General features: G+C 40.0%; 1 protein-coding gene across 1 annotated transcript in view; it reads left to right on the top strand.

The window, feature by feature from the left end:
• Positions 1-14,973, top strand: part of ubap1 (ubiquitin associated protein 1) — a 55,355-nt gene that overhangs the window by 35,412 nt on the left and 4,970 nt on the right. The window contains exons 4-5 of the mRNA XM_048600461.1: positions 3,687-3,884; positions 13,930-14,031. Coding sequence (XP_048456418.1) covers positions 3,687-3,884; positions 13,930-14,031 — 300 coding nt within the window. The remainder of the gene's footprint in view (positions 1-3,686; positions 3,885-13,929; positions 14,032-14,973) is intronic.

The following is a 14,973-nucleotide window of genomic DNA, read 5'->3' on the forward strand; positions in this document are numbered from 1 at the left end:
GGTCACCAGACCCAAAACGTTAACTCTGTTTTTTCCTTCACAGATGCTGCCAGACCTACTGAGCTTTTCCAGCAACCGTGTTTTATTGTCACATGTACTCAAGTACAGGGATACATGAGTACAGTGAAAGGTGTACAAGGTCAGCATTTCTGGCACCATCTTAGGTACAAAGGTGCCCAGGTATAAAGTTTTAGGCATAAATTAGAAAAATAAAAAAATCAAGTTGAAAGTTCAGCATTACAGTCCTTCTAAAGCAGAGAAAGAGAGAAAAATGAGTGATATACCACAGGGATCACTTCTAGGTCCTCAACAGTTTACAATTTATATAAATGACTTTCATGAAGGGGCAGAAGGTATGGTTGCCAAATTAACGGATTATACAAAAATTGTTAGGAAATTAAGTTGTGAAGAGAGCATAAGGAGGCTACAAAAAGATTTTAAAAATGTCACCCTACTTTCAGAAGGATGTTACTAAGTTGGAGAGGATGCAGAAAACATTTTCAAGGATGTTAGCGAGAGTGGAGGATTTGAGTTACAAGGAGAAGGTGGATAGGCTGGGACTTTTCTCCCCGGAGTCTAGGAGGCTGAGGGGTGATCTTGTAGAGGTTTATAAAATCATGAGGGGTTGGATAGGGTGAATAGCCAAGGTCTTTTTTTCCAGGGTAGGGGAGTCCAAAACTAAAGGGCTTAGGTTTAAGGTGAGTGGGGAAAGATTTAAAAAAGGACCTGAGGGAAAAGTTTTTCACACACTGGGCGGTGCATATTTGGAACGAACTGCCAGAGGAAGTGGTAGAGGAGAGTACAATTACAACACTTCAAGGCATCTGGACAGGTATGTGGATAAGGAAGGTTTAGAGGGATATGGGCCAAACACAGGCAAATGGAAGTAGTTCAGTTTAGGAAACCTGGTCGGCATGGACGAGTTGCACCAAAGGGCTTGTTCCGACTGTATAAAAATCTGGCAAATAGAGCACAATGTGGGAAAATATGAAGTTGTCTATTTTGGCCGGAAGAATAAAAATGAAACATATTACGTAAATGGTAACAGATTGCAATGTTTTGATATGCAGAGGGACATGGATATCCTTGTACATGATTCTTGAGCAAAATCACAGAATGCAGGTAAAGCAATGAAGTGAGAACCCTCATAATGTTCTGATTTATTCTGAGGGAAACTGAGTCCAAAAGTTTGTTTTAGTTCTGTAGAGCACTGGTGAGACCACATCTGGAGCACTGTATCTCTTTTAATGAAGGACATAAATGTATCGGAAGTAGTTCAGAGAAAGTTTACTAGATTAATATCTGGAATGGACAGGTTGGGCTCCACCACCACCCCCATTACGCCTATCCCACGCTTGCAAGTTCCATAAGGTTCAGCCAATTGTGTGCATTTTGGTCTCCCTATTTTATGGCAATCAATGATGATTCATTAGATTGATTCCTGGAATAACAAGGTTGTGTGATCAGATGCAAATAAGTAAAATAGCCTATAGAATTTTAAAAGAATACTGATCCTACTGGATGTATATAATTAATAGAAGGCTTGACAGGATGGATAGTCAGAGACTAGAACTGAGGATTCATAATCTCAGGTCAGCAGAGTCAGCCTTTTAGGATTGAAATGAGAAATCCTTCATTCAGTTGTAAATCTTTGGAAGCCTCAATCCTAAAGAGCTGCTCAGTTTGGTGAATATATTCAAGACTACATTTGGAACGTTTTTGGACACTAAGGAAATCAAAGCTTGTAGGGATAGGATCAAAAGTGAAGTTAAGGCACAACAGGAGGTTGTATAACCTAATCTCGCTTCTATTTTTAATACTGTTATGCTACCATCTTACATGAAGATATTGGTGAAATCAAACATGTTGCATGTTTTGAAAGAAACAGAGTTTTGTCTTGTAACTAATAGTGGTTATCTATTTTAAGTGCTAGTAAATAAAAACATTCAATAAATAAATACAGAAATTAAATGTGTTAACTGCCCCCAAAATTATTATGGTTGCAGTCAATGTTCCCTGCAATGTCCCCATGCTGTGCACTGCCAAGTTGTTGCACCGTATATTCCCTTTAAAATTTCCATATGGTGAGTATTTCTGCACATTTTAAAAGAATCATTTCTTGTATGTAACCTGTTAGTCCCCTGCATGGTATACTTCTGATCATTGCACATCTGTAAATGTAAAGGGCTTCTGACAGGAAAACAGCACCAAAGCACTGTGTAACGGCACCATGGTTTGGGGGAGGAAGAGTCGTCTTAACTGCATCCCGTTATGTGACTATACTTTTTAATTAAAGTGCCAATTAAAAAAAGCAATCCTGAAATTTTTTCAAACTCTGATAGCTGAATATTCCTTCAATAAAAGTTTAAAAACTTGCTTCATTACTCTGATCTTTGCTTGTCAGATCTTTTCAACAGTTAATTGTGCTATTTTTATTGTTACAGTAGCGCTGCTTAAATTTGACTGTTTGCTATGATATGAAGGCGTAAAGGTAGAAAAAGGTATTTTTAAAAGGGTAAAGGTTGCAACAACTCACCACGGCTCCTTTGATAACACCTTCCGACCTGTGACCGCTTCTCCCTGGAATTACAAAGGCAGCACCACCTGCAAGTTCCCTTCCAGGTGATACCATCCTGATTTAGATCTATAATTGCTGTTCCTTCACTGGGTCAAAATCTTGTAACTCCCTCCCCAGTGACACTGTGAGTGTAACAAAATCACATGGATTGCAGCATTTCAAGAAGGCAGCTCACGAATACCTTCCAGTGCAGTTAGGGATTGGTAATAAATGCTGGCCTAGCCAGCAATGCCCAAATCTCAATTTTTAAAAATGAATCGTCAAGATCTTGCGTGTAAATTGCTTCCAGTATTTAATAACCATTTTAAATTGAATTCAGCCTTTTGGTTGCAAGTAAAATGGTGAGATCCATTCAAACAATTTAGTCATGCAAAAGCACTTCTTGTGGTTGTTGCACAATGCCAATTTGTATTGGGTACTACCTCCAGAAAAATGCAATACAAAACAGACAAAAATGTACAGAAGCACAATTAACAAAACCAATTGAAAGTTGTATTGGGAAGGATATTCTTTAGTTACAATATAAGGGTAACGTGCAAAACTTACTGAAGATGTGTTTTATCAATCTGAAATAAATTTGCTGATGTCCTGCTTTAAAAGAGCTGAGCCCAGTTAGCTTTTTAATCACCAGCTTTGCACTAAAAATTTAATATTAGAAGACTATGTATGAGGTTAATGCATTGTTGCTTTACACACATCTTTCTGCTGTTAAATAAATTTGTTGATCCTAAATTGTAAAATTGCTTGTAATTTGACAATTTTGTTAATTATAGGAAATAGAAATACCTATTTGATTGTAATGTTCTTTTTAGGATGAGGTTAAGTTGTGTTGTTTAAAGAAAGTTTAACCTTACTTGTGTAACACAAATATTTTATTGGCTTTACTACTTGTAAATTTAACTCAGGATTTCTCTTCAGATTGTTATCTGTACAAAGGTTTTCTCTTCTGTGCTATCTAAGTAATAATACATACGTACTCTTTAAGATTTCTCCAAAAGTAGAATTTTCAAAATTTAATGCAAGATTCTGGATTCTTCAAGATTTTAGAATTGAACACCATGAATATAAACTTGTATTTGGGTTTTGTTTCCTATTGTCTTCTAACCAGGTTAATTCCAGAAACCAACCTGCTGCAGAAAAGTTCACCATAAACATCACTGATGTGGCAAAGAAATCGGAATGTTTTGATCCACTGAAATCATTGACTCCAAGTGAGAGGCAGTGTGCTGCAACAATAGTTAGTATGGGATACTCCTGTGAGAATGTAATAAAAGCCATGCAGAAACGAGGAGAAAATCTAGAACAGGTAAAGGCATACGTGTGAAACACAGACTTTAAACCTCTGCTATTTTTTCTTTAGCCTTTCACAGGATGTAGGCTTAATTGGCAAGGCCAGCATTTTTTGTCCATTTGTACTTGCTTTCAAATTAATCGAGTTGCTAGGCCATTTCAGAAGGCAGTTAAGAGTCAATCTGATGAAGGGTCTAGGCCCGAAACGTCAGCCTTTCTGCTCCTATGATGCTGCTTGGCCTGCTGTGTTCATTCAGCTCTGCACCTTGTTGTCTCGGATTCTCCAGCATCTGCAGTTCCTACTATCTAAGAGTCAACCATATTAGTCTGGAGTTGCATGTAGGCTGATCAGGGAAGGACAACAGATTTCCTTGTAAAGAATAGTGAATATTTATTTTGGGCATTTACTCTAACTACAATTGACACTCATTTAACTAATTCCACTAATTGAGATGAACTAATTAAATGAACGTAAATTTAACCAGCTGCTGTGGTGGGATTTGAATGTATATTCTCAGAAATTTACACTGGGCTTCTGGATTACCAACTCCATGACATTACCACTACACACTACTTCCTCCTGTGTTTTTATAAATACAGGATCATTTTGCTAAATGGTCACTCATTAGTCTTGTTCCAAATTAACGAGCTAATCACTCTACAAGGTGATGAATTCATTTTTTTTTCTTCATTTGGCTTTCAAAAATACAAAAACACAAGAATTAGGAGTAGACCATTTGATCCCTTGAACCTGCTGCACTATTTGATAAGATCATGGCTGGTCTGATTGTGACCTCAACTCCACTTTCCCGTCTGCCCTCCATAACCCTTAACTCCCTTGTTGATCATACATCTCACTTGGCGTGAGTATTTTCAAGGACACAGCCTCCATTGCTGTGTGAGAAAGAGAGTTCCACAGATTAATGACCCTTCAAGAGAAAGCAATTCTCTTCATCTTGATATTAATGAGAGACACCTAATTTTTAGCTTTTAATATTATTTGTCCTCTTCATCTTGACTACTCCACAAAGATCTTGTCAGCTTCAATACGTTTACTAAAGAAGGAGATCAGGAGGGTGAAAAGGGGGCACGAGATAACTTTAGCTAAGAAGGTTAGGGTGAATCCAAAGAGATTGTTTGTTTAAGTATATTAAAGGAGAAAAAATAACTAGAGAGAGAATAGGACCTTTCAAAGACCAAAGTGGTCATTTATGTGTGGAACCGCAGGAGATGGGCGAGGTCCTCAATTAATATTTTTCCTCTGTGTTTACCGTGAAGAAAGACATGAAGACTTGGGAATTTGGGGAAGTTAGTGGCGACATCTTGGGACAGTCCGTATCACAGTAGAGGAGGTGTTGGAAGTATTAGAATGAATAAAGATGGATAAATCTCCTGGTCCTGACCAGATATATCCAAAAACCCTGCAAGAGGCTAGAGAAGAAATTGCGCAGTCCCTGGCTGATATATTTGCATCATCGTTAGCCATGGTTGAGGTCCCAGAAGACTGGAGGGCAGTGAATGTTGTGCCGTTATTCAAGAAGGGCTGCAAAGAAAAACCTGGGAATTATAGACCAGTAAGCTTAATATCTGTGGTAGGTTTGTTACTTGAGAAGGTTCTGAGGGATGAGATGTACGTGCATTTGGAAAGACAGGGTTTGATTAGGAGTAGTCAGCACGGTTTTATGTGTGGGATACAATGCCTCATAAAATTGTTATAGTTCTTTGAAGTGACCAGGAAGGTTGATGAGGACAGGGCGGTAGATGTAGTCTGTTTGGATTTCAGTAAGGCCTTTGATAAGGTTCCACATGGTAAGCTGCTCTGGAAGGTTAAATCACATGGAATCCAGGGAGAACTGGTAAATTGGATATACAATTGGCTTGACGTTAGGAATCAGAGAGTAATAGGGGAAGGATGCTTGTTTGACTGGAGGCCCGTGACTAGTGGTGTGCCTCAGGGGTTGGTGCTGCGCCCACTGCTATTTGTTATCTATGTCAGTGATTTGGATGAGAATGTACAAGGCATGATTAGTAAGTATGCAGATGACACCACAATAGGCAGTATTGTGGACAGTGAGGAAGGTTATCAGAAATTGCGGCAGGATCTCGATCATCTGAGGAAGTGGCCCGAGAAACGGCAAATGGAGTTTAATATAGATATAGTGTGAGGTAATGCATTTTGGAAAGTCAAATCAAGGTAGGAGTTTCATGGTGAATGGCAGAGCCTTAGGGAGTGTAGTGAAACAGGGGGACCTTGGAGTTCGGGTGCACAGTTCTCTGAAAGTGGAGTCACAGGTAGACAAGACAGTGAAGAAGGCCTTTGGCTCACTGGCCTTCATCAGTAAGGGTACTGATTATAGAAGTTGGAGTTATGTCGCAGTTGTACAGGACATTGGTCAGTCTGCACGTGGAGTATTGTGTTCAGTTTTGGTCACCTTATTTTCAGGAAGGATGTTATTAAACTGGAAAGAGTACAGAAGATATATACAAGTCTGTTGCCAGGATTCAAGGGACTGAGTTACAGGGAGAAGTTGGACAAGCTAGGACTTTTAAATTTAGAGCATAGGAGACTGAGGGGGGATCTTACAGAAGTGTATAAGATCATGAGAGGCATGGATAGGGTGAATGCACTGTCTTTTTCCCAGGGTTGGGGAATTGAGGATGCGAGGGCATCAGTTTTAAGGTAAGAGGGGAAAGAATACATGGGAACCTGAGGGCCAACTTCTTTACACAAATGGGTGTACACAAATGGAATGAGCTGCCAGTTTAAGTGGTTTAGGCAGGTACATTAACAACATTTAAAAGGCATTTGGATGAATACGTGCATAGGAAAGGTTTAGGACGATATGGGCCAAGTCCAGGGAAATGGAGTTAGCGTGGATGGACATTTTGGTTGGCATGGACCAGTTTTGGCTGAAGGGCCTGTTTCCTTGCTGTAGGACTCTATGACTCTAAGTTGACCTCTCATTCTTCTAAACTCCAATGAGTAGAAACCCAATTTGCTCAACCTTTCATCCCAGAAAGTAGACTAGTTAATGTCCACAGGGATCAGTGCTGGGACGTCTGCTGTTCATGATCTACATAAATGAATCTACATAAACATAGCTGGTCTAAATAGTAAGTTTGCGGACGATACAAAGATTGGTGGAGTTGCGGATATTAAGGAGGATTGTCAGAGGATACAGCAGGGTATGGACTGGTTGGAGGCAAGGGCAGTAAAATGGCAGATGGTGATTAATTCAGACAAATGTGAGGTGATATGTTTTGGAAGGTCAAGTATAGATGGAAATTTAAAAAATGAATGGCAGAACCTTAGGAGTATTGATATGCAGAGGGGTCTGGTGGTGCAGGCCCACAGATCACTGAAGGTGGCAATGCAGGTAGATAAGGTCGTAAAAATGGCCAATACTTGCCTTCATTGGAACGGGTATTGAGTATAATGATAGACAAGTTATGCTGCAGCTTTTTAGAACTTTAGTTAGGCCACAGATGGATTATTGCATATAGTTCTGGTCACCACGCTACCAGAAGGATGTGGATGCTTTGGAGAGGGTATAGAATAGGTTTACCAGGATGTTGCCTGTAATGGGGGATTTTAGCTGTGAAGAACGGTTGGGTAGACTGGGTTTGTTTTCACAGGAACGCAGGAGGTTGAGGAGCGAGCTGATAGAAGTTTATAAGGTTGTGAATGGCATGGATTGAGTGGAAAGTATGAGGCTTTTTCCCCAAGGTGGAGGGGTCAATTATTAGGGGACATAGGTTCAAGGTATGGAGGGGGGTGGTTTAAAAGTGATGTGCAAGGGATGCTTTTCACACAAAGGGTGGTGAGTGCCTGGAATGTGCTGTCAGAGGAGGTGGTGGAAGCAGACCCAATAGCAGCATTCAAGAAGCACCTGGATAAATACATGAATAGGAGGGGAACAGAGGGATATGGATCCTGTAAGTGAAGACAGTTTTAATATGGAAGGGCAAACTGTGTCGGCGCAGGCTTGGAGGGCCTAAGGCGAAGGCCCTGTGTTTTTCTTTGTTCTCTGAACTGCTTCTGATGCAATTTCTGTACATTGTTACTAAAGTAAGGATACCAAAAACTCTACTCCGTATTCTGGCAGATGCTGCCAGGCCTGCTGATTTTGTCCACCACTATTTTTGTTTTTATTTCAGATTTTCGGCATCTGTAGTATTTTGCCTTTTATAAATATCTGGAACTGACTTCCAATCTCAAGTTTGAATTATAAGAAAAGTTTTGAATAGACTTCAATTCTTCAATGTAAAAAGGTGAAGGAGCAAGGGACATTTATAAAGTTATACAAGCCAAGTGATAGGCTAGGTGATCCAAAAACTAACAGATTGGATCTAAACTTTGCAGTCCTGCAATCTCCTGTCATTAATGGTGGTAGAAAGTTAAACCACTAACAGAATGAGGTGGCTCCATAAATATCCCCATCCTCAATGATGGAACAGTTTGGCACATCACTGTAAAAGAAGGCGTTTGGTACCCTGATCAGTGCATTGAGTATCGGAGTTGGGAGGTCACGTTGCGGCTGTATAGGTCATCGGTTAGGGCATTTTTGGGATATTCCATTCTATTCTGGTCTCCTTGCTATAGGAAAGATTTTGTGAAACTTGAAAGGGTTCAGAAAAGATTTACAAGAATGTTGCCAGAGTTGGAGTGTTTGAGCTATAGGAATAAGTTGAATAAGCTGTGGCTATTTTTTGCTCTGGAACATCGGAGGCTGAGGGGTGACCTTATAGAAGCTTATCAAATCGTAAGAGGCATGGATAGGGTGAATTGCCAAGGTCTTTTCCTGAGGGTAGGGGAGTCCAAAACTAAAGGGCATAGGTTTAAGGTGAGAGGGAAAAGATTTAAAAAGGATCTAAGGGGCAACCTTTCCACGCAGAGGGTGATGTGTATATAGAATGAACTGCCAGAGGAAGTGGTGAAGGCTGGTACAATTCCAACATTTAAAAGGCATCTGGATGGGTATACGATTAGGAAGAGTTTTGAGGGATATAGGCCAAATGCAGACAAACAGGACAAGATTAATTTAGGGTATCCAGTTGGCATGGACGAGTTGGATCGAAGGGTGTGTTTCTGTTCTGTACATCACTATGACTGTAAAAGATTTATTTCATTATTCATTCATGGGATGTGGGTGTCTAGTATTTGATACCCATTACTAATTGCGCAGAGGGCAATTGAGAATCAACCACATTACTGTGGATCTGGAGTCACATGCAGGCCAAACCAGGCAGGATGGCAGTTTTCCTCCTGCAAAGCACTGTAATGTACCAGATGGATTTTTAATAATAATCAACAGTCGTCACTATTAGATTAGCTTTTTATTCCAGTTTTTTAAAATTGAATTAAAATATCTGCCATATTCTGATTCGAAACATCTCCAGAGCATATTTTGGGATAACTAGTCCATTAGCAGACATAATACCACAATGCCACATATATAAGATAAAGCTGAAGTATTTGCATCAATCTTCAGGCAGAAGTGCAAAGTGGATGATGCATCTCTGAATCATCTGAGGTGCCCAGCATCATAGATGACAGTCTTCAGCCAATTCAGTTCACTCCACATGACATCAAGAAATGGTTGAAGGCTAGTACTGCACAGGTAATAGGGCTTAACAGCATTTCAGAAATACCTCTGAAGACTTGTGCTCCAGCACTAGCCACACATCTACCTCACAATGAGGAAATTTTTCCAAGGAATGTCCTGTCCACAAAAAGCAGGATGAGGCAAAAAGCCTAAGAATTTAAACAGTTAATAAAATGACTGAATGAGTTGTAATTGCTACAAAACAAGACTTGCTTAGAAATAACCTACTGATCAATGCTCAGATTGGGTACAGCGAAGGCCAACCAGTCCTGACCTTGTTATAGCCTTGGTGCAAACACGTAGGAAAAAGAGCTGATCTCCAGAGGTGGGATGGGAATGACTGCCCTTGTCATGAAGGCATTTGACCAATATGGCATCAAAGAGTTCTAGCAAAACTACAGTCACTGGGAATCAGGTATCCTTTCCACTGGTCGGAATTATACCTGGCACAAAGTTATAGAATCATAGAATCCCTACAGTGTGGAAACAGGCCCTTCGGCCCAACAAGCCCACACCGACCTTGAGAGCATCCCACCCAGACCCATCCCCTATAACCCACCTAATCTACACATCCCTGAACACTACGGACAATTTCGCATGGCCAATCCACCTAGCCTGCACATCTTTGGACTGTGGGAGGAAACTGGAGCACCTGGAGGAAACCCGCGCAGACATGGAGAATGTGCAAACTCCACACAGAGAGTCGCCGAGGCTGAAATTGAACGTGGGTCCCTGGCGCTGTGAGGCAGCAGTGATAACCACTGAGCCACCGTGCTTCTACCAGGGTCACTCAGTTCCTGACCTCATTACAGTCTTGGACAAACATGGACAAAAGAGCTGCCTTCCAGAAGTGAGGTGAGATTGACTGACATCAAAGCCACATTTTGACTGAGTATATGACCAAGCAGCCTTCACAAAACTTGAATCAACAGAAAACTCTTTGCTAGTTTGAGGCAGATCTGGTACGTGGGAAGATGGCTATGAAAGCCAGCCATTTCAGCTCCAGGACATCTCTGCAGGAGTTCCTCAGGGTACATACCTTTTATAAATCTGTTCAGATGTGTTATTACACACCTCTGGAGCAGGTGGGATATGAAAGCCTTCTGACCCAGAGGCAGGGACCACTTGTGTCCTAGACCCAACCATCTTAAGCTGCTTCATCGATGACCTGTCCTCCATCATAAGGTCAGAAGTGGGGTTGTTTGATGATGACTGCATAACTATCAGTACTATTCATGACTCCTCAAATAATGAAGTAGCCCATGTCCATTTAGAGAAAGACCTGGACAAAATCCAGACTTAGGTTGATAATTTAAGTAACATGCGTGCCACACAAGTGCCAGGCAAAGACCATCTTGAACACAAGAGAATCTAACCATCCCCCCCCACCCATTGCTGAATCCCCCTGTATAAAACATTCTGGGGTTGCTATTGACTAGAAACTAGTCAATATAAATACTGTGGCTACAAGAGTAGGTAATAGGCTCAGAATGCTGCTGTGAGTAACTCATCTATCTCCCCAAAGACTGTCCACCATCTACATGGCTCAAGTTAGAAGTGTGATGGAATACACTCCACTTGCTTGATGGTTGCTGCTTGATACCATCTAGTGCAAAGTAGACTGCTTGAATGGCACTCTGTTCATCACCTTCAAAATTCACTCCTTTCACCACCAACACAGTGGCAATAGGTGTGTAGCATTAACAAGATTGAATGTCGCAACTCACTCCGGCTTCTCCAACAACATCTTCCAAATCCATTACCTCTACCACCCAGAAGGATTAGCGCAATAGATGTACGGGAACACCATTCCCTATATGTACCCCTCCAAGCCGTACATCAATCTGATTTGAAACTATATTGTCACTCTCTTGCTGTTGAGGGGTCAAAATCCTGGAAGTCCCATTCTCACAGCATTGTGGGTGTCCTCACATTCCAGACTGCTTTGGAAGAAGACAGCTCCCCATCACCTTCTCTAGGGCATCATGGATAGGCAATAATGCTGACATTGCATGGATAAAAAAAACTAAGTAAAATGGAAAAGGTTGATCCTGAGCTGCTTGGTTAAACCTTTACTTCACCATTAAAGAAGATGGGTATAATTGGATAAAAGCCAAGTTCAGTATTGCCAAAAGCAAACAACTTTCATACTAATTCATACCTGACATTATCTTTTAATATATTTCATATTTCCAAATGAATTTTCTACAGTTTAAGACAAATTCTTCAAACTTCTCCCTATGTTCTTTTGCTCATGATTTTACATGTATGACCTCTGTTTATCAGAGGTCAATAGAATTTGGATTTGTTTGTATACCTGAAGAAAATTATTCAGAATTTTGACAATGTTTTGACCCCTTTGACAGCTCGAGTTCTTCACCCCATTAACAAGTTTTTGCTGTCCATGGATTAAATCTCAGATTTGCAATTATTAATTAAGATAACATTTGATGCTTTTAATGAAAAAGATCCTCACTTCTACCACCCTTTGCATGAAGACTTGTTTCCTAACTTTGAAAATCTAATCTTCAGATGATGTCTTCTTTGCCCACATTTCATCAACAGCAGCATAGTCTTCTTAATTCCTTTTTAAAGTTCTCAAAATCTCAACAGAATCACCCCGTGAACTGTTAGCCAAGTTAATGTGGTCTCTGTCCATAATTTAACTGTGGTGAATCTATTGCACTTGTGTGCATCAGTTGATGGTGCATTCACTTCTGAATCACAGAGTTTGTGTTCAAGAATATTATGGGACTTGAGCACAAAAATTGAGGTGGATACTCCAGTGCAGCACTGAGGAACATTGCATTTTCGGAGACACTAATTTGGATGAAATGATAAACCAAGGCCCCACCTTTAAAGAACTTTGAGATGTCCAATTGTGAAAAGTGCTTTAAAACATGCAAGTCTGTCTTTCTTTCTCTTCCAAAGCCATTTTTTCTGAAGATGTGATTCCCAATACACAATATTTACAATAATCCAGATGTGGCGTCATTAGAATTTTTGTATAGTTATAGAAAACCTTTTCCTCTCATGTTTCAATCATATGGATATAAATGTTGACATCCTATTAGCCTTTTAAATTATTTCTTCCACCTCAAATAATTTTATCTGGATGCTTAAATCTCTTCGATTCTAACTTTGCACTCTGATCTTTTTTGCAACAAACATAATTCCCTAAAAAGGAAGAATAATATTTCAGATATTATTAGTGACTTTGATATGATTGAGCTGTTAAATGTTTTACTGGCTAAAATAAAGGCTGTAAAATAGGTAAAAGGTATGGTAAAGTCACTATAATCCCAGAGGACATGTAGGCCGGCTCTCTCCTTAGAGAGAGATGGTGGTTGATAGTTTAACCTAAGGGTCACCTTTGCCCAGGTGAGGGGAGATATTAAGAAGGAAAGATGTTGCTGGGGAGGCAACGGCCTTGTGGTATTATCACTGAACTGTTAATCCAGAGACCCAGGTAATGTTCTGGGGACCCAGGCTTGAATCCCACCACAGCAGATGGTGGAATTTGAATTCGATAAAAATCTGGATAAAAGTCTAAATGGTGACCATGAATCCAATGTTTATTGTTGGAAAAACCCATCTGGTTCAGTAATGTTCTTTAGGGAAGGAAACTGCTATCCTTACCAGGTCTGGCCTACATGTGACTTCAGACTCTAAGCAATGTGGTTGACTATTAACTTCCCTCTGGGCAATAAATGCTAGCCTAGTTTGCAACACCGTCAAGCCTTGAATGAATAAAAATAACTTCTTCATGGTACCCTCAGTGAGTGTGGAAATTGAAACCATACTGTTGGCATCACTGTATCACAAACCAACTACCCAGTCAACTAAGCTAACCAAACCAACCTCTACAATAATAAAGCCCCAGTGATAGATGGGATTTATTCCAGAACGCTAGAGATAATGCAGGAGATTTGTGAAGCCAATCATTATTCTACTCGGGCAAAGTATCAGTAGATCGGGAATTAACTAATCTGAAACTTCTATTGTCCATTTCTGAGAATCGGTGTCTACCAATATTTGCTCTTGTAAGTCTCCTTAAGTTTCATATCTGTTTTTCATGCCTATTCATATTTTTTTAATCCATTGAAAAGAAGTTTAGCTTTGTGAGCATTTTAAACAGCTGCCTCCTTTTAGAATGCTATGGTATGTATTGGAATATGCAAACTACTATGATAAATTTAATTTTGGATGTTATCAGTGTTAATATTGTAAATCTGAATGTGCAACCTCAGCTCGCTATTACAATAAACATATTTCAGTCCCTTTATTAAGGATTGTGCAGGCAGATGGGATTAGTTTAGGACGGCATCATGGTCATCATGTACATGGTGGGCTAAAGAGCCTGTTCCTGTGCTGTAGTGTTCTATGAAACAAAGTTTTCCTTTTAGATGGAGAGTTTGGATAGCATTCCTAAAACCTATATTTAAACATTTTCAGATACTTGATTACTTGTTTGTTCATGGACGACTTTGTGAACTGGGCTTTGAACCAGCACTAGTGGAGGAGGGCCTGGAAATGTATCAGTGTTCCGAGCCAAAGGTGAGTCAAGTATAGCATAAACCTTGCTGTAACTTCCATTATTGATTTTTAAAAAGTAAGATCACACTTATTTACAAACATTTAACTGATTTGAAACAGTATTTTGAAGTCAACCACAATTTGCATTTATAATATTTCTTTAATGTAGCAAAGCATGGTAGTGTAACAGACCTGAGTAAGCATGGGTGAAAAAGTAGTCCAAAACAAAGGTTTGAAGGAAGCTTTAGGAGGGAATCAAGGCCAACAAATTTAGACTAGATAGGAATGAAAGCTAGTGAGCAGGAAAGTGAGACTGGAGAAGGTTCTGACTTTTTGCTTCATTATTGGTGGCTGTGCCCTCGACAGCTGAGGTCTTAAACTCTGGAATTCCTTTCATAAACTTTTCTGACTCTACCTCTTTACCCTCTGCTTTGAGTGTACTTTTGGTCATCTGACTTGTGTTGTTCAGTGCCAGATTTTGTTTGGTAATGCTCATGAGTGCTTTGGTATGTTTATATTTAAAGGTACTATATAAATGAAGTTGTAGTTATTGCTGAGGTTGAGAATGGATGAGTGTTTGGCTAAATTTGAATGCCAAATCCTGGAATCACTATACTGAGGTTAAGATTGTGGTTGGGCTTAAATAAAAGGTAGGTAGAGTCGTAGGTGACTTGAGGTGGCTTAAAATGAGTGCAAGGTGCCAACACAAAAGTGTTAGAAATCTCAAATCCAGACGACATTAACATTTGAGTGTAAATTACTATAGGAATGTAGGAGTGTATGATACTTGGAGGTATTCTGTCCCCTACACTCTACCCCACTGTCTTCTACAACCCCCTCCCCTTTGAAGCCACTTTCATATCTCTCTCTTCCTTTTTGTAGTTGCCCACTGTCACTTCTCCATCCCCTTTTCCAGGAACTCACCCCTTGTCTTGAAAACAAAAAATGCTGGAAATCACAGCG

Source organism: Rhincodon typus, chromosome 1, assembly GCF_021869965.1.
Source record: "Rhincodon typus isolate 14 chromosome 1, sRhiTyp1.1, whole genome shotgun sequence".
NCBI classification, from domain to species: domain Eukaryota; kingdom Metazoa; phylum Chordata; class Chondrichthyes; order Orectolobiformes; family Rhincodontidae; genus Rhincodon; species Rhincodon typus.